Source organism: Athene cunicularia (assembly GCF_003259725.1).
Source record: "Athene cunicularia isolate RWA chromosome 10 unlocalized genomic scaffold, athCun1 chr10_part1, whole genome shotgun sequence".
NCBI lineage: Eukaryota > Metazoa > Chordata > Aves > Strigiformes > Strigidae > Athene > Athene cunicularia.
This window is the reverse complement of record NW_020799112.1, coordinates 8,640,500-8,660,317: the sequence shown is the minus strand read 5'-3', so window position 1 is coordinate 8,660,317 and position 19,818 is coordinate 8,640,500. Positions and strand designations below refer to the sequence as shown.

General features: G+C 42.2%; 2 protein-coding genes across 2 annotated transcripts; both read left to right on the top strand.

Moving 5' to 3' along the window:
* Positions 1–15: 15 nt before the first annotated feature.
* On the top strand, positions 16–1,874 carry LOC113483965 (kinesin-like protein KIF23; the record flags this gene model as incomplete). Its single annotated transcript, XM_026856039.1, has 3 exons — positions 16–141; positions 264–395; positions 1,783–1,874. Coding segments are annotated over 3 exons (303 nt in total), but the record flags the coding sequence as incomplete, so codon positions are not given.
* KIF23 (kinesin family member 23) lies at positions 1,790–17,269 on the top strand. The gene is made up of 19 exons (XM_026855975.1): positions 1,790–1,874; positions 3,045–3,181; positions 3,849–3,958; positions 4,545–4,715; positions 6,138–6,250; positions 6,396–6,517; positions 7,035–7,137; positions 7,453–7,532; positions 7,623–7,742; positions 8,247–8,406; positions 8,934–9,101; positions 9,338–9,495; positions 9,872–10,045; positions 10,366–10,545; positions 10,921–11,220; positions 14,347–14,429; positions 14,699–14,780; positions 14,897–14,967; positions 16,508–17,269. The coding sequence occupies exons 2-19, from the start codon at positions 3,092–3,094 to the stop codon at positions 16,521–16,523; spliced, it is 2,301 nt and encodes a 766-aa protein (XP_026711776.1). The 5' UTR covers positions 1,790–1,874; positions 3,045–3,091; the 3' UTR covers positions 16,524–17,269.
* Positions 17,270–19,818: the final 2,549 nt, after the last annotated feature.

The following is a 19,818-nucleotide window of genomic DNA, read 5'->3' as shown; positions in this document are numbered from 1 at the left end:
CCTGGGCCCGGTCCTGGGCCCGCCCGGGCCCGCGTTGCGGGGCCGCCCCTCACGCATCCTCCTCCTCGCAGTAGAGCCAAGACGCCGCGGAGGCCGGCGCTGAAGAAACCGTCTAGCCCCAGCCTGAAGGATCCCGTGGGGGTGAGTGCTGGGCCGCTGGGTCCCGCCGAGGTGGAGGGGAGGCGGCCCGGTGGGGCTGGGCTCGCTGCCGCCCTTCGGGGCTGCTCCGAGGGATGATGGCCCCTGTGTGTGTCCCTCCCCAGGTGTACTGCAGGGTGCGGCCGCTCAGCTGGCCCGACCAGGAGTGCTGCATCGAGGTGATCAACGAGACCACAGTGCAGATCCACCCGCCCGAGGGATACAGGATATTCCGCAACGGAGAGTACCGGGAGGTAACGGCTTGGGGGGGGCAGTGGGGAGATCCGTGCCTTTGCCTTCCGCCTTGGGGCTGTGCCTAGCTCAAGGCGCTGCTCGGAATTGGGGGCCGAGGTCATTTTCCCGGCTGTTGAGGTTTTCCATTGGTTTGTGGTGTGGCGTGCAACATGCGAATCGGCAGCTTGTGATTTTAGAAAAGCGAGTTTTCAAACCCAGAAAACCATGTAGAGCAAAAATGCATCGTTTCCTTAGCCATTAAATAGATTCTCCTTATACAAAAAGGCTGCTTCTGTAGGGTGCAGGAGGAGGGTAAAAGGAACAAAAGCGCAGCTAGCAAATATTTAGACTGCTTAAAGGACTTTTTCATGTAGGACTAATTGAAAGAAACCAGCTCTAAGCTAAACCAGACACATATGAATTAATGGTTTATCCCAAACTTAAGCTGGACGAAAAGCAACATTTCCCTGTTTATAGCATAGGGAGGACAGGAGTGAAGCTGTAGGTTATGTACACAAAGCAGTGAAATGTCCTGAAGTGCGGAAAAGTAGGTAGCAGATCACAGAGCAGTCCACATTGTTACTTGATCAATACAAATGTTTTCTAGAAAAAGAGGGTTTAGATTGTGTGTACAGAACAAGGAGCCAGAGTTTTGTAGCTGTGAAACAGTTAAGTGCAGATTCCCAATACAGTGGTGTAACTCAAAATGAGACTATGTTATGCTGTTTCTAAAGAAAAAAAAAAGTTAATTGGGATGTAGAATACTTTGTTTCTGATTTCAGTATTGGAAATTCTTATACAAAGTACATAAAGTGCTCTTCAAAGGCTTCAATAAAATAGGCGAAGATTAGTTGAGAGTTTGGTAAACAAAATTTTGCTCAAAAACTTAAAAGTTAAATATTTACCTAAACAAGTGTTTTGATTGAAAAGTGACCAGAATCAACAACAACAAAAAAGTATACCGAAAAGCTGTGCCTGGAGAGTGAGGCTAGATTGGGAAAAAGAGACAAGTTTAAAACAAAATGATTAAATGCTGGAACAACTTTGACTATTGTGGGCACTCCTGTCCTCAGTGCTTGTGTGGATTATGGTGGGAGCTCAAACAAAAATTTGAGCTTGAAGCTGTAAATTGTGAGATTCTCTAATCACTGGGATGCCAGGCTTTGTGATCCTTCTGGTTAGTTCTGGATTTAAGCTCTGCAAAAATGAGACAGTTGCTGCTCTTCATTGTGCACATCTTATTCTTGGAATAGTTACACTGTGTCAAGTGCCCATGTTCAAACACTGGTGTAATCTTAAAGTATAATCTTAAAGCTGCTTTCCACCATCTTCCCAGAGTAAGGTCTGAAGCAAGGAACTTCTGGACAGGAAAACTTAAGGTTTAGGATGGTCTATCTTTTTTTTTTTTTTTTTTTTTGTGTTTGGCACCCTTGTTGTTCAGAAGGAGCTTTTTGATGTGGTGGCTAAACCTCTAGTGGAAGATCTCATTCATGGGAAAAATGGTAAGCAAGTCCTTGTTCTTTCCCTCTTTTCTGTACATCTACCATGCAGTTTCTGATATTGCTTTGGTTTCAAACATGTGTCAAGGTTTCTTAGCTTGTCTAGGTAAAACCATGCGTACCTTGTGTACAGTGAGAGCAGCTGCCCCATACAACAGCCTTGGAAGCTCTTTCTGCCTTTCATTCCTTCTACTGACCTTTGTTATGACCTGCATGTTACTTGTGTCAGGGTCTAATCTTTTTATACACCATTAACTGGAGGAGCTTTTTTTTTTTCCTGCGGAAAGGGATGACTTATCCACCTAAAGATTGACCACAGAAAGCAGTTTGTAGGGCTTGATCTCTTGGGCATGGTTTGATATCACGGTGCTGGTCCTTGAAGTATCTGGCTTATGTCAGACTCCTCAGTAACCAGCATAACAACTCAACCCTCTGCCCCTGGGACTTAGTGGCATCCTTCCGTTTTGGCTTCCAAATGCACCCTTCTCCGGGGGGATGGTAGTGACTGTCAGCTGTAGGTGAAGTGACTGTCAGTGAGAGATGTAAATGCTAGTTTACAAAATCATCTCAGTTGGAAAAGACCTTGAAGATCATCCAGTCCAACCATTAACCTCACCCTGACTGTTCTCAACTCCACCAGATCCCTCAGTGCTGAGTCAACCCGACTCTTCAACCCCTCCAGGGATGGGGACTCCCCACCCCCCCTGCCCTGGGCAGCCCATTCCAACGCCCAACAACCCCTTCTGGAAAGAAATACTTCCTAAGAGCCAGTCTGACCCTGCCCTGGCGCAGCTTGTGCCCATTCCCTCTTGTCCTGTCGCTTGTTCCTTGGTTCAAGAGACTCATCCCCCCTCTTTCCGCACCCTCCTGTCAGGGAGTTGCAGAGGGCCAGGAGGTCTCCCCTCAGCCTCCTCTAGACTAAACCCCCCCAGTTCCCTCAGCCACTCCCCATCAGACCTGTGCTCCAGACCCTGCACCAGCTTCATGGCCCTTCTAGTTTTGACAGTGGCTTTTGATGGGCTGGAATAGTTTACAGTTAACTGTTCAACAGGAGTTGTTATTCTTTCTGAATACATTTACCCTGGGAAAGGCAGAGCCTGTGATTAGAACTGAGCTGGTTTTTGGGATGCAAGCATAACTTACAACATTAAGTAACTTTCCTGTCCCTCCTAGGTCTCCTTTTTACCTATGGTGTGACCGGCAGCGGGAAAACACACACCATGACAGGATCTCCTGGTGATGGAGGACTTCTCCCACGGTGTTTGGATATGATCTTCAACAGCATAGGCCCATTCCAGGCCAAGCGATTTGTGAGTAGTGTGGCACTGAATTCTTCACATCGTTGCTTGTAACAGCCGAAAAACTCTAGAGAAATATGTTCTGTTCAAAGTGTGTATCTTGTGTCTAGACACGTGACTGGAGCACTTTATTAAGTAAACCAGCCAAGAAAACCCCCATTCCCATGAGATCTGAAGAGCAGGGCCAAGGAGAGAGGGGTAGTAGCTTGGACGGGCATTTCATGAAGGTGTATGGCTAGTCCTATAATTGTTGCTCATTCTTTAACTTCTTTAAAACAGTAAAAAAGGAAAGAGTAAGCTTTCTGTGTTATGGAATGAAACCCTGCCACAAGATACAAAAGCCACAGGAAACCATATCTAAAGTAATATAGGACACGATGTGAGGCTTTTCTTGTGGTCAGGCACCTCTGGATTTTTGGTATCTAAATAATTTTAAATGATACTGGAAATCTTTTCCTTGTTATCACGCTAGCTTGGGAGCTTTTATGAAATATGGCTATTTTAGAAATATCTGTTTTCTGTCAGATCTGCTTCACATTATCGAGCAGATCGAGTGTTAGTGAGGGGCATGGTATTTGCTGGTTGCTAGACAGCTTGATCAAATAATTTGTTTTCCTGGCCAACGCCTTATGTTCTCTAGTGTTTGTCATTATATTGTCTAAACATATTCATTGCTCAGGTTTTTAAGCTTGATGACAGGAACGGTGTGGATGTTCAGTGTAAAGTAGATGCTCTATTAGAGCGCCAGAAAAGAGATGCCATGCCTGTTCCAAAAACTCCATCTGGCAAGTAAGTAACTATTGTAACATGCAGAACAAATTTAGTTAATAGAAATGTTACTCTGTTATTGTGGTTTTAACTTACCTAGGTCTCTTTATCCTCTGCTTGAAAAAATGAAAGAAAAACATTAATGGAAAGTTAGTATACTTTATGTGGTTTTAGCAATTGCATAATTAAGTATTTTGATTGGACGACTTAGAATCAGGCAACAGAGTCTATTTTTACTGTTAACCCGTCAAATGCTATGTCTTTGCTGGTAGGAATACCGTCAAGTTAAACTTGGGGATATTTTGCAAAATATTGAGATTGCTGAATGGAGGATAGAAATGTTGACTGTCTGGGAATTTTGTGAGGCATTTCTTCCTGCAGCTGAGTACAGCAGTGTTGGGTGAAAGTTTATCTAATTAAAACTTTTCAGAGTGCTTCTTTTAATGTAATGTGACAGGGTGTGTTGTCAGTAGTTGCTAGTGTGAGCACTCCCATACTCAGATCACGCTCCCTGTCAGTAGATTTGCTGTTTAACTGTAGAGTCGCTGTCTGAGATGTTAGCTGGCTGTGGATACTCCACTACAATCCCTTATTGTCTGTTCAACAGGCGACAAGTAGATCCAGAATTTGCTGATATGATCAACATGCAAGATCACTGCAAAGTAGAAGAAGTTGATGAAGATAATGTCTACAGTGTCTTTGTGTCCTATATTGAGATCTACAACAACTACATATATGACCTCTTGGAGGAAGCTCCCTTTGAGCCTATAAAACCAAAGTTAGTCTTATAAAAACTATTACTCCTACTTCAATTACTCTTCTGTGAGAACTACAATTTGTCTTTTTAGCTGTAGTCTTGGCGAGTCTGGCTCAATTAATGAGAATCACTTAAAAAAAATCATGAGAAAAAAGGTGATGGCAAAGGAGTCCAGACAATAGTGTTTGTGTGCCGTGTACTGATAGTTGTTCTGTTGCTGCTAAGACTTGGTGTTCCCTTCCTTATTATGATGGGAGATTAATAAGCAAATATTTAATTTGTTAGGCAGTGTTGTATCCCACTGGGGTTCTAAGTCTGTTCACACTGTTCTGTGAGGACTGTTCCTAGCAGGAGACTGCAGCTTGAAGAGTCAGCCCTTCCATGACTAACACATTTTTCCCTGGGAACAGTGTATTGGGCAAAAGTTGTTATTTTGTTGTTGATTTACCATTAGTGCAAGTTTGCATATTATTTGACTTGATGTCAGTAATTTCCATAAAAACAAACTATCTGTCTCATAAATGAAATTCTGGGTATTTTCTGGAAAGAAGGGTACTTAGCTGATGTCTACAGTGAGTAAGTCTTGAGACAGTCAGAAAAAAGTCTGCAACTTATTAAATAATTCTTTTAATTTTAAAATTTGAAATCCATTAAAGAAAACCCTATGCTTGTCCATTGCTACCTGTGTTAATTAAAGAGTTGGCTGATTAACAAAGGCTGACTAGAGCAAAACATGCTATGTCTCTGAAACAGCAAGAACCGTCTCCAGGGTACTGATTTGAAAAGGGTTTGAGTGTCTGTAAATGTTTTTTAAAGAAGAATAAAATAATTTGGTTTAGTGTTGTGCTTATGTCCAAAAATCAGCCTATGAGAATTTTGGATTATTTCTATTTATGGAAGCTACAGTCTATTACATGTGGAAAGATTTTTAGGCACAAGCTGAATGACTTAATATTTTTTTAACCCTGTTTTTTTGCTAGGTGGAACAATTGCAACACTCCTGTGAGAAATGGTGACTTTATGTATGTGCATAAGCATATTATTCCTGATACTGGAAAGTGAAATTTTTTCTTTTAGTAGAAGCAGAAAATAAACTCAGACTGACTCCCTATCTCTTCTTGCTTTACTAGTGAATATAGGATGCTGTTGAAGCCATCTTGCTTCTGTATGCATGTAGAAAAACAATAGCTGCCATCCAAACTGATGATTTCCAGTAAGAATTGCAATTAAACGTAGCTTCTAAATTAAAGCAGTAGCTGAAGTGTAACTAATCTTGGCCGAATGTGTGTCCATGTACTTGTACTACTTCTTCCATCTGCTGTATGGATAATTGACATATTCAGTCTGAATTTTGTAGTTAAACAAAAGAGAATTTGCATGACAGTGCATAAAAATCCACTCAAATTTAGTGTTTTTTTGTTTTATTTCCTCCCTGTCCTTAAGACCTCCACAATCCAAAATCCTTCGTGAGGACCAGAATCACAACATGTATGTCACAGGATGCACAGAAGTAGAGGTGAAATCTGCAGAAGAAGCTTTTGAAGTGTTTTGGAGAGGTACATCTTTAAAATATAACTTTTTAAATTCAGTACAGATGTGTCAGCCTTTACACTATCACGCTGAACACAGAGTTGGCTTTGCCAGGTGGCGAGTCTGTTAAATGAAAGAGATTTTTGGAGGGATTTTTTTTGTTCTGTACAGGTCAAAAGAAGAGGCACATTGCAAACACTCAGCTGAACCGAGAATCCAGTCGCTCTCACAGTGTCTATATTATCAAGTTGGCTCAAGCCCCCCTGGATGCAGATGGAGATAACGTGCTGCAGGTGAATTCCAGGGTGGGCTCCTAAAGGAAAACTTGAGGGCATGTAGGTGTGAATAGTGTGATAGAAAAGGTGGTGAACCTTGGAGCATGGCTTACTGAAACAGTTACCGTGTCTTGAGTGGTAGTGATTCCATTTTGAAGAAATCAAAATTAATTTTTCAGTCTTTGACAGAATTAGTCTCCTTTTTGTAACAAAAGTAGAGCGTTAAAATGGAGTGCGAAGCTGCTTGTTCCTTTGGATTTTACCTCCGCTTCTTTTGAGCAAAACCTTAATCTAAAACTTTGAGGATTTGAATGGGCATGGTGGTTATACCTATCTTGTGGCCCAAGACAGAAGGGCTCTGCTGAACTTTTTCACAAGAAAAGGTAGTGGTGCACAGCTACTTGTGCTAAGGGCTGTAAAACACCCTCAGACTTCAAAGGTGCAACACACTCTTTAAGTGTGCATGCTGCTTAGGTTTGGGGGTGTGGGGTATGTAGAGCTAATCAACCTAATGTAATTTTGTTTTCTTTAATAGGAGAAAGAACAGATCACTTTAAGCCAGCTGTCATTAGTTGATCTGGCTGGAAGTGAAAGGACTAATAGAACAAAAGCTGAAGGGAACAGGTTGCGAGAAGCAAGTACGTACCAACTTTAGACAGCCTGGTAATTTTAGGTGCCAATATATGCTCATGTTAGTCTTGTCTCCTAGTAAAGGACGATCATGGGAAGATTTGAAGTGTTCTGTTATGAAGTTCTGATTTGATGACCTAAAATCCTCAAGTTTGGAAACCAGAAGGCTTTCCTAACACTTATTCTGATACTTCAGTTAACTGCAGCAGTTATCTGTAACAAATATAACTTAGGTCCAGGCAATTTATTCTTAAGTAAACTGCTAAATAATTTGGGAACACGATCCAAATGGCTGCTTAGAGTTTTGTGTTTTCTTTTTTAAGGTAATATTAATCAGTCTCTAATGACATTAAGAACATGTATTGAAGTTCTGCGGGAAAACCAGATGTATGGAACAAATAAGGTATGCAACCCATTATCTAATTATCTTCTGATTTGATTATGATTTTGTGTAATGAAAGCTTAATAAATCTTTCACATCCTTTATTTTAAGATGGTTCCATACAGAGATTCCAAACTGACTCATCTCTTCAAGAACTATTTTGATGGTGAAGGAAAAGTGCGTATGATTGTGTGTGTTAATCCTAAAGCTGAGGACTACGAGGAAAGCTTGGTAACTTCCTTGCAGATCTTGCCTCCCCTTCTACTCTTCTTTCATGTTTATCAATGAATTCTTGTATTTGCTTGGTAGATGAGAGCAATAATGTGTTTTGTTGCTTAGGCACTTCAGGTAATCAAATATAATATTGCAGGGCAAATATGGCCTTGAAGTCTTATTTTTCCTCTTAAAAATGAGAACTGCTACTTGCCTGTAAAATAGGAAATGTTTCTCTTACCTACACAAGTCCAAATAACTGTGTTTAGGTGCTTAATCCATACTATGATGGTACTTGCTAAAATTTCAGCTGGCTGCACAGTCGTTCCTTGGGGGCTGCAGTCAGGGAGGTGTTTCTGGAAGGTTTCTGGATTGCTTCAGAAGCACACGCTATCTAGCTGGGATCTACTTGAGATTATAGCTTGATAATGTTTCTTCTAATACTTCTATTGACCTTAAAATATCCCTTTTAAACTTAGATTGGTTAGTTTTGTTGCTAAGCTTGGTTTTGTTCATTTGTAGCAAGTCATGCGCTTTGCAGAGATGACCCAGGAGGTTGAAGTGGCAAGACCCGTGGACAGACCGCTCTGCGGCCTGACGCCGGGACGGCGCCTCCGGAACCAGGCCTTCAGAGAGGAGCTCTCGCGGAGGCTGGAGATGCGGGGTGGCCCAATAAATGGAGGTAAAAGCCAGAACACTGGGTGGTTTCTACTGTTAGGAGCTGAAAGCTATTTTAGAACAAACTGAGCCATGGAAGTGCAAAAGGAACTTCACTGAACTGTTAGCTGCAAGCCTTCTCTGCAATAGGTGCTGCTCTCTTCATCCTGCAGTGCTAAACCCAGTTACTGTGCAAGTCACAAAATAATTATTTGTTGCTGGTGATGAGTTGAATTCGTGGTCCCATTATTGCAGCTCCTGGAAGGAAATTGTGCTGAGGAGGATACTTTGATGTTTTTGTATGCTTAGGGCCTACTTTAGAAATCAAAAGTTGCCTGAAGGTGTGATAAAGCAATGAATCGAGAATGTCACATTTAATCTTTTCTCCACACTGTCATCTCTTCTGAAAACTTCTAGTTCTCATTAATTATTCCTAAGTTCTGTCTGCTTCATGGTACTGTGGAATGAATGATCTGTGGCTGTGTGTTGTCAAATGGAATTTTTCCTGTTCTGTAGCTTGCTGACAGACTTTCTTGGCTTTAAATCTTACAGAAACAGAAGAGCAATCTGTTTCAGAAATGTTTTCGCAGAACTTTCCTCCTCTGCCTTCATGTGAGCTATTGGATGTTAATGATGATCAAACACTTCCAAAGCTTATTGAAGTCCTGGAAAAACGCCATAAACTACGACAAATGTTGTCAGAGGAGTTTGCCAAAAACGGTAAGAATTTGAACATCAATGTGGAGCTAGATTTTTGGCGCCCTTATTGCTACTTAAGGGATCTCTTCTGTACCAACATGAAATAAGTATCTGGTCTAGATTGATCATTTTAAAAATACCCCTTTTTCGAGGTAATGAAATAGCTGGCAGTGTTAAATTGGTAGGAGGAAAACAGACCTGGTTTTGACATTATGGATATATGGTGAGAAGATGAAAATATATTGGTTCTCTTGCAGTGCTTGCGTTTAAAACAATGCTGCAAGAATTTGACTCCAGTGTTATGTCCAAGGAAAACTATATTCAGGGAAAACTGTCCGAAAAAGAGAAAACAATATCAGGACAGAAAATGGAGCTAGAACGCCTGGAGAAGAAAATTAAAACTTTGGAATTCAAGGTCAGTTTTTTCATTGTCTAAAGCTAAGCACAAAATGCATTTTCTACGTACCATTTGGCGAGCTTGACATCAGAAGTTGCTTGCAATATGGATGTTAGAAACAAGATTAAAAGTTATTTTGTGAGGAACTTTGAACACTTTTAGCTTTTTTGCTTTCTTATGAGATGAGGCTTTTCTAAATATGTTAAGATGGGCAACTTCTAAGAAAGTTGTAAAATCTCTGGAGCCGTTCTGGAGTGTGGACTGTTTCTCTGGGTATTTGTACAATAGCTAATATATTCTAGTAGATGTTAACAATCAAATATAACTACCAATTCTGGGCTTAGAGGGTTGTGCTTCAAAGAAGCATAGCCAAATCCTTCCTCTCTTCCTCCAGATTGACATTTTAGAAAAAACTGCATTAATTTATGAAGAAGACAAGCGTAATCTTCAGCAAGAACTAGAAAGTAAGAGCCAGAAGTTGCAACGTCAGGCTTCTGACAAGCGTAGGTTGGAGGCACGGTTGCAAGGAATGGTGGCAGAAACAACCATGAAATGGGAGAAGGAGTGTGTAAGTATAGTGCCCTATTTATTAGACGTGTGTAACGGAGCAATGCTGGGGGGTTTGTTTTTGTGAGGGATTTTTATATGGTAGTAGCATTAAGAAGAGATGTGCTTGGCTGTATGGACTTGAACAGATACTTTGAACTTTTATAAATATGTTATGATAAGATAAATTCCTCAAGGAATTTTGGAGCAGCTCTCTTAAACATTGTGTCACTTCATTTCAATATCTAGAATTTGTTCTTTTGGGTTTGTGGCACTCTGAGGAGCGGCTCAAGTATTTGTGCTTTTGTGTGAGGTGCTTCATGCTTCCTTGCTTGCCTCTAGGAGCGTCGTGTAGCAGCAAAGCAGCTGGAGATGCAGAACAAACTTTGGGTGAAAGATGAAAAACTGAAGCAACTGAAGGCCATTGTTACTGAACCAAAAAATGAAAAGCCAGAGAGGCCTTCACGGGAGAGAGACCGAGAGAAGCCTGTTCAGAGATCAGTGTCTCCTCCACCAGTACCTGTAAGTTGCCTCTAAAACACTTCTTGATATAAGGAAAAACACATTTATAAGAATGAATTGAAGTGAAGGCCACTTCCATTCAGTGGCTTGAAAATAATTCCCAAGCACAGAATTTGGATAACTTGAACTTGCTTTGAATTCTTTGTCTCCTGTTGTATTTATCAGTGCTCTTTTTTTTGTGCTCCTACCTTCTAATGCTACTCGTGTTGGAAGAATACCTGTTTCTTAATGGCGTCACTGCAACACAATACCTCTCCAAAACCATGAGCTTGAATGGCTGAATTGGCACTCTGCACATTGTCAGTATTAATTATTTTATTGCCTTATGACTTGACAGTTCTGTGTGTTCACTAACTTCTTTCCTGTTCTCTCTAGCCTTCTAGTAACTTTACTCAAGTCCCTAACAGCCAGCAGCTCGCAAGCAACCTGCAGGAGCACAGACGTTCTAATTCTTGTAGCAGCATTTCTGTGGCATCCTGTGTTATGGAATGGGAGCAGAAAGCCCCTTTGCACAAGCCTACCAGTGGCACTCCTAATGCAAGGAGTAGACAACAAGAACCAGGACAAAGTAGAGGCTGTAACACCTCAGACAGGAGGCGAGGGATGTGCTGGACTGGAGTCGAGGTTCCCAGGCATAGAGATGAGCTAGAAATAGAAGAGGATCAATGCTGCAGGGTTAGTGCTGCTCCTGTCAAAAGCTAAATGTAGCATTGCTTAGTCTGGCTCAAAAGCTCATCATGATGGCTTTTACACTGAGCACACCTAACATATATTTCGGGGCAAACTCCAATCTATTTCTTGTAGGACAGAACTGTGTCCAAATTGAATCTCACTGCTCATTCTCTGACTTCTTGATGTTTAGAAACTCCTTAAAAGCAGTGTGTGTATTTCTTGCTGGTGTGCAGATAGCCTTGTAATGACCTCTGAACTAGCTAGACTTTCTTTAGCTGTGAATGTCCATGTGTTTTAACTTGTGTCTGTCTCCTCAAATCTTGCAGCCTACAATGTACCATAGTCTGTCTGGGCAGCTTAAAAGGTGGTTTTGTGATCCATGTCTGCAAATATCTCCTGGAAGTCTCACTTGTGTGACTTAACTTTAACTCTCTTAGAATAGTCCTCCCTAATTTTCACATCTGAATTAAAACTGGGAGCTTTGCCTACATGTGGGAGACCTTTTTTCTTTTCTTTTTTTTTTTTTTTACTGAACTGATGCGTGCAGATGTTTGTAGCAGTGGTGTCTGTCATGTTATAGTGCTGTCACAGTGGCTCAGGTAAATCGGACAGAATTGTACAACCCTGGCCTCTTGAGAGAGCTTCTGGAGAGGAGGGAAGTTTATCAGGGTGTGGGTCATTTTTTGAGAGTGTTCTCAAAATATCTGTCACTTGCTAGCCCTCTGAAGTCAGGGACATGCTTTTAAGCAAATGCTCTTCCAATTAATTGACGAGCCACAGTCAGCAGAGTAAGGCATGTGGTCTCTGCCACAGTAAAATGTGACCAGTGGTAGCACGCCCTCTCCTTACATCGTAACTTCTAAGGCATCTTAGCAGAATTTTTTCAAAAAAACATCAAAGGAAATAGGTGCATGCCCACCAAAAGGGGGAGAAAGTATTGAAATTCTTTATTTTAATGGAAGATTTTTGCTGAAAGCCCCATTTCCCTCTGTATGTTTAATTGCTAAGAGACTTGTAAGAGGTTTATCTATAAAGGGTACAGCCAATCACTGTGTTTATTGGTCAGAGAAATCCTGATTGATGCTCTTTGCCTGAAAATACAGTGGATGGGATTTGCATTCATGGGCCTGGGTTATGTAACCTCACCATGATTCAGAGGCCTATAAAATTAGCGTGTCAGTGGAACAGAGAGAGTCTAGAAATAATCTTTCAAAAGCCCAGTCAGATGTCTTGAAGAGACCCAGGTTTTTAAACAAGTTTCCAGAATATTCTGATTTTCCTGAGCAACTGGCAATAATATTCATAAAATAAAACCACATGAACCTGAATGATTTTTCGTGGATTTCCAACAACTGAGTTCAGAAGCGATAGCACTAGCACAGAGGATGCTTCCTTTGTGCTAGCTACTCAGATGTGTTATGAGGCCTTGTATTCTTTAGAGGTGTTGGAAATCCATACTTGGTCTGCTTGCTTTGCTACCTCAAAAAATGTGGCTTGGTTCATGAATGTATCTATGGAAACGTAAATTTCTCTTTCTGGTTGGTTAATATGTTTGTGGCAATCTGTTTTGATTTGGAAATGTGGAGGATTACTCAACAAAGAAATCCTTCTTGAGGAAACTTTATTAGGTAGGGAATGCAACAGATTGTTTAACAAGTAAAATTTACCGGAAACAGGAATTGTCTTGGAAATAATTAATTAATAATTTTATGCAAGGTTTCTGGTAATGGTGTCTTTTGGGACATGCTCTGGAAACACTTTAGGATCTCACTCTTTGAGCTTCATACAAACACATCTTAACCAGCCCCGCAAAGTTCACTTCTGCTAATGACACCCTCTGAGAGATTTACTGTGTGCTGATTTCTCCTGATTCTCTTCCGCTCTGATCAGAACATGCCTCCGGTTCGCCTCAGACACCGACGGTCACGCTCAGCTGGGGAGAGATGGGTGGATCACAAACCACCTTCTAACTTGCCCACTGAGACAGTCATGCAGCCGCACGTCCCCCACTCCATCACGGTAGCGGCCGCAAGCGAAAAGGCGCTAGCTAAGTGTGACAAGTATATGCTGACACACCAGGAGCTAGCCTCTGATGGAGAGATTGAAACAAAACTCATTAAGGTAAAGCAAATGCCTTCATTGTAAACTTGTGATAACCCTGTCAGAACCTATTGCTGGCTGTGTACTTGTGCTGCGGGCTTGCTGGCTAGCGAAAGGGTACGTTTGACTCGGTCTGCTAAGAGAATAAATTTGAAACTTATGCGGTTGGATTCGAGGGAGCTTTTTAGAGTCTGAAAATACTTGAACTTTGTCATTAAAAGTGGTTTATCTCGGTCACCATTTTCCTTGAAAGTAATTAAGTTTTTTTTCCTCTAGTAAAATGTAATAATCCATTTGTAGTGAAAGTTCCTTAGACTGGCAGCTGCAGCTAATCTCATGGAGTCAGTCTTGTTGGAGTGATGTTATTTGATTTCCACTAGCGGTATGAGTAAGCTTGCTGGAGTGATGGATACTCAAATGCTCCAGGACATAATTTCTAGTAGTCAACTGCCAAACAAATTGGTGAGACAGCCTCAGCTTTGAACACTTGCAGTGCTTGTGTCCCAGAACACTGACTGTACTCACCCAAGGCAAATTGAGAGCTCTTTGTAATTTGTAGCAAGAAGCTTTTGATTCTTTTTTCTACAGTCACAGGCCTTCCAATATTGTTTTTTTTCTTTTTTTAGTTTTAAAAAAGCTCTCACTCCTGTAAGATAACCTTGTAGGTTCCAGTGACAGTTCTAAAAGCAAAGTCTTGCACAGCTGACAACAGAACCTGTTCGTGCTATGGGGATGGAACTACTGAAACTAAGCCCATAATGAGATTTCTGTAGCATTAGTCACACACAGAAATCTTTGTCGTGGCAGTGACTGCTCTGAGCACCAGGGTAGATGGTGTTCGCTATTTACTGCCCTGCATGTCGTAAGGGAAGATATATAGTGGGGGAGAGTGTATTTGTGAACATATTCTTGCTGGTTGTTAACCTGCAAGGCTTTCCTTAAGCATTTAAGCTTTGACGTGAAAACCTGTGCTGTAGCCATCCGACTGACCTTACGACCATAACCTTGGTAACTGCTTTTGTTTTCCAGGGTGATGTTTTCAAAACCAGGGGTGGTGGACAGGCTGTTCAGTTCACAGAGATTGAAACTCTGAAGCAAGAATCTCCAACTGGGTGAGTTGTAGTCTTAATTTTAGGTTCTGACGCTGTGGGAGATACCTAACTCCAACAGTGTGTGCTTCTGGTCCGGAGGATTGAACAGAAAGTTGCATCGAACAAAATTGTATAAAAGTAACTCAGAGAGGCTTTTAGATACTGTAGCTGTTTATAAGGCTGCTCAGAGCAAAGTACTTATTCAGAAAGCATAAAATGTATTCTCTTGTTTGTGAGAATCTGCCAAAGTAGGTGGGGCTTGTAACTCTTTCCCTATGCTCCTCTTTCAGTCGAAAGCGAAGATCATCACCTTCCAATGCTGACCCACCTGAGGGTGCTGCAGACTCGGAATGGACTGATGTAGAAACCAGAGTAAGCTAAAAAAGGAAGAAAGGGGCCATCTTGTGCTGGATCTGGCTGAGAGTTGGGGTAGTGTTGATAGCTGGGTGGGGGTGAGCTGTAGAGACTGACCTTCTGTGTCTTCTCAGTGTTCTGTGGCTGTGGAGATGAGGGCGGGATCAGCTCTTGGACCTGGATATCAGCATCATGCTCAGCCCAAGTAAGTGCATCTCCCCTTTGTAGCTGGGGTGTTGCATTCTCTTCCCTGGTACATCTGAAGCAAGAACTCTTTACCCCCCCGCTTGACTTTGCTGTTCTTCCCACTGTGGGTTTGGGGCACATACCTCTCAAAAGATAAGCAGGCCTAGTCAGTGTGGGAAGCTGGTGACAGAGTAGATCTGTAGCAGACTTCAAGCAGAATTATTAACTTGTCTTCTGGTAAAACTGTCGTTTGATGTAGTGAGCAGAATGTCAGATTTGATTGTGTGCTCTCTTTAAGCTCTCTGTAAGGCTGCAAAAAAACTGGGAACTAGGATGCCTGGCAGATCTGGAATGGCATCGGGTCAGGGATGGCAGTGACAAAGTACGAAGCTGTATCCCTCTTCTCCCTGCCCCCAGCCTTTAGCAGGTGCTGATGCAGTAAAATAGATTGATTTTTATATCTTCAGATAATTTTAATCTAAAAAAGGTTACAAATACCTTAGTATTCATTTCAGTGTAGCTTAGGGAGGAGGAAACTGTAGGATATACCTAATGATATACTTGAATGTAGCTCCTATTCCAGCTGCTACCTGCTGTGTAATTGTCAAGACACCTGTAAGGAAGTGAGGGCTCTAGTCATGCTAGAAGAAGTTCCTTTCTTGCCAAGGCACAGATAACATTCTGAATTCTTCAGGGCTGTCTCATCATTCTTTAACGTGGTGGGATCTATGGTGGTTACGTGCATAAACACAAGCTTACCGAAGCGGAAGGCCCAATTTAGCAAAAAGTCCAAGTGATCCAGTGATTTGTAAGGCTCGTACCCAACACCTGAGCATCCATGTCTAACATAACACTTCACTGACAAAAGATATGCTTCAGATAAGAAAGCTTTGTTAAACTAGGTCTTGCAGAACAGAATTCAGTATCCAGATTTGGCCTCTTATAGGTGCTGGCGGTGCTGTGGAAGTCACTTGTTCAGCTCAGGGGAAGAAAATTTGCAGTTTTGTGAGACAAGTTTATAGGTAGGAGGGGGCTGGAGAAGTAGAGGTTTCTGTGAAGCCAAAATCAGCTAAACTTACTGCATTTGGAATCCAGAGAGCTTAGAACTGTGGTGGAAGAGTGTTTTGGAGAGTGTCTGAAATCAGTAATCCCCCTTTCAGATAAGATGACCAATATGTGCCTTTCATACACTTTATAACATTTCTGAGTAACTGGGACCTGCTCAAGGTGGCTGCTGTTACTTGCAGCCTTCCTACAGCCTTGTGATATTGTAGTAAATCCTTTAGTTTTCCTGTATATTGAGCTGGAGCTTCTGTTTATTTTAATTTATTAAATAATTTAAATAAAATTTTGTTTTATGCTCATGGCTGGCTAAAAAAGAAAGTAAAATATAAGTGTTTCTTGATAAGCAAGCTCTTTAGTTGTGTTGTCACATTTTTAGCATAGGAGGTATGTGAGATGTATACAGCAGAATAGGTAAATAGGCTATTGACTGCTGCTAAGGAAAACTGCTGCTGTGTAAAATCTGAAAGTTATTTGTGGCTTTTTTCTTTTTTCAGGCGAAGAAAGCCATGAACTTAACTTACTACTGCGTTGGAATGCTCTGATTTTTATCAGACTGATACCAGTGATGAACTCGATAAACTGCTTTTTTATCACTACAGGCTTTATATTTTTCGAATGGCCTGTGCTAGGCAGTGGTTAAGTGGGAGCTATTTCTTGCGATCCCAAAGCAGCATGTCTGTGGTGTGTATATTTTCAGTAGATGTAGAGGGGTTCTGCCGCTGTGTCCTCTGGACAGCTGAAGGACACCTTTCATCCCGTGTTTATGAAGCCTTTGTTATTAAGCTGTATCTTTATATACTAATGAGACAAGGCTTTCACCTTGTGTATATTTTTCAGCTTTTTATAGTGCAAAATACTTTGAGTCACTATCCCTTCCTTGTCAGGTCCTCTGTTTTGAAGAGGCATCAATGCTGCTATTTATTTAGATGCAATAACAAACTTTAAGAGTGTTTCTATGCCATTTCATATTTTATTATAACTAGCAACAGCTTGGTAATATGGATTTCTTTTTGGAAGAATTACCTTTTATTTAATATGCAAATCAGCTTGTGAAAACATGCATCTTCAAACCTTCATAGTAATGAAGCAAGAATACTGATATGAAGAGTAATGGTGACTTGACATCAGACCTACTTTATTTTGTAGTGCAAGTAAATAAATGTTTTACATCTGTAGATATGGGGTAAAAAGGTAATTTGCTCACAGATGTGGCGACTCTATATGTGTGGCTCTGCAAATATGTTAAAATAAATACTTTTTTTTTTAATTCAATGTCTCTGACAAACCATGTTCTTGTTATTTAGGGGTATGCTAAGTTACAGAAACTAAAGTAGGCACCACAACATCTTGGCTGTGTCCTGTGCAAGGAGCTGTGAATGAATGCACCTTTTGGGATACTTCTGAAGCTTAAACCAAGGAGTCTGCTTGGATCACAAGGCAGTGTTTTGGATAAGCTTATCTTTGTGTCTGCCAGTTGCTTTTGAGGGCAGTTGGTTTCATTTTGAGTGACTGTATTGTTAAAAGATGTCAAAGCTTTGAGCTTTTTCCAGTATAAGAAAAAGCTTTTGTGACTGTTTAATTTATTTTTTTTTAATAATGCCTAGGGACTACCCTTAAATTTTTTTTAAGGATAAAAGGGACCAGTATGGGTCCCTGTAGCTGGTACAACCCAATTATTTTCAGGTGGTCCATGAAAAGGCTTATATTGTAAAGAAACACCATCTTTTCCACAGGTCCTGGCCCATAGTTGGAGCAGAAAGCTCTGGTAAGCCTTAGCATTCTCCTAGCTGAGAGCAGGCTCGAGCACACTCGAAGGTGTGGGGCAGAGCACAATTACTCTGAAGCAGGCAGTGCGGCTTGATGGTTTCATAGGCTTTTGCCTTGGCCTGGGAAACAAAAAATCCTCCAAGCCGCGGTGGGCAGCCACGCTGCTGGGGCGGCATGGTGAGCTGATGCCACTAGATGGTGTGAAATAGCCGTCAGGGCTGGTGCTGGGTCCCTCCCCGCTGCCCTGCTGCAGGGAGGCAGGCGCTGTGCTGCCTGGGGCAGGGAATTCCTCCTTCCTACCCACCTCCCCGACTCTTGGGGGACCTCCGAGCCACGGAGGGTGTTCCCCACGGCCACACATCTTCCTGCCTTTTGCTGCTACCCCATGGGGGGGTAGGGATAGGAAGGGCAGCCAGCAGAAATAACACAATAAGCTTAAATAAGGCTCATGCTCCTATTTCTGTCTTTTAAATCGCCTCCTTCACATACACTGGAATAATTAATCTACTATTACTGATGCAGAAGCTGTCAAAAGCATTACCTCTTTGATTTGGATTCATCCTGTCATGGGTGTGTGTCATATTGAAAGTGTTACTGGAGAAACCCGGGAGGGAGACATGAGAAATGGATATTCAGGGCTTTGTAAAGGAAAAATATTTAGCTACGGAATGGGGCTTTGGGTCATTCCAAAAGCGATGTGAAAGACATTCTGAGTTGGCTCTCAAAATGCTGATTTTCATATCACTGGTGGCAAAGGACACATAGCTAAAGTGTTTTTATCTCTGTCCTTGCCTAGTTCTGTTTTGACATGTAATGTTTTGCAAGAACTTTGCTTGGAAATACCTTGTTTTGGAGGAGAAAGCTGTTAAGCACAAACTGTTGCTGTAGCCACTTATAATAAAGGTTAATCAAGAGCACAAAGATAAGGCCCTGCTAAGGAGGAGATCTGTCCTTGCTGGTTCTGTGAGGAGGGTGTCAATGTGGTAACAACTTGTCTCGAGTTGGTGACTTGTTTTTCATGAGCCTCCACTGCCACCGAGGTCTGTCACGGAGCAAACTGTGCTGCAGGGGCCTTTGAGCAGAATTGAGGGGCAGGGTGAAGGCTGGGCACCTCTCCTCTCCTCATCACCTCTGCAGCCAACACAGCCCTCCTGTTTCTCCCTCCTGTCTTAACCAGTTACGTTTTTAATTACTCGAATGCAGTTGTTGCCTCCCAAGATGGGTGCCATAGAGAACTGACGATTGGAAGCTACTGAGCAAGAAGGTTTGTGAGCTGCCCCAGGTCCGTGTTTGGAGAGAAATGGGACTTAGGTGGGGCCTCGGGCCCCTTGGGGGGAGGTTACAGCCTGGTAGCTTGAGGGAGGAGAAGACACAGTGGACCCTTGCAGCAGTGATGGTGGGAGGAGCTCAGTGTGCCCATTGGGCTGTTTCCTAGCCCGGATCTAACAAGTTTTTTCCATCAGCAGAGCTGCATTGGGTGCCACCCGATCACATTCCTCTGAAGCCTTTCTTGGTGTCTTTGCATCTTCTTCACATATTTACTCGCCTGCATAGTACTGGCAGTGTTTACTCTGTAAAGACTCCTCTAAGACTCAGCTAAGCACACAATTTACTCAGCTAACAAGGGCTGGCATTTATTGTGGGTATCTCTGTGTGCTTGTCGTTCTTCAGTCTCCGTTGACATTCAGTGGGAAGCGTTAAAACAAACAGCAGCGCGCCGTAGGAGGGCTGCCCGTGCCACGGCTCCTCTGGGAAGGAGCTGCACGAGGCCGCCCGCTCGACGTCGGCCAGAGCTGCCTCCTGCCAGTCTGCTGTCATTGAGGATGGAAAACCCTTTCTGAAGCAAGTGGGCTTTGGGGAAAAATTTTCATCTTGGAAATTCAGGGGTTTTTTTTCTTTGTAGTGTCTTTATACCTTCCTTTATTTTCCCCTTGAGCTTTGCACTGATAGCAGCTAACGCTTCCCCGAAAGGTAGTAGCCCTGTGGAATAACTCAGAGTTCAAGCTTCAAGTGGGCAAGTTTTGGGGGGGGGGGGGGT

Excerpts from the sequence above, each read along its gene's own strand:
- KIF23 (XM_026855975.1), top strand. The coding sequence starts at position 3,092 with ATGACAGGATCTCCTGGTGATGGAGGACTTCTCCCACGGTGTTTGGAT. Across the intron at positions 3,182-3,848 it reads CATTCCAGGCCAAGCGATTT|GTTTTTAAGCTTGATGACAG; the intron begins GTGAGTAGTGTG and ends TTCATTGCTCAG. Across the intron at positions 14,781-14,896 it reads GGACTGATGTAGAAACCAGA|TGTTCTGTGGCTGTGGAGAT; the intron begins GTAAGCTAAAAA and ends GTGTCTTCTCAG.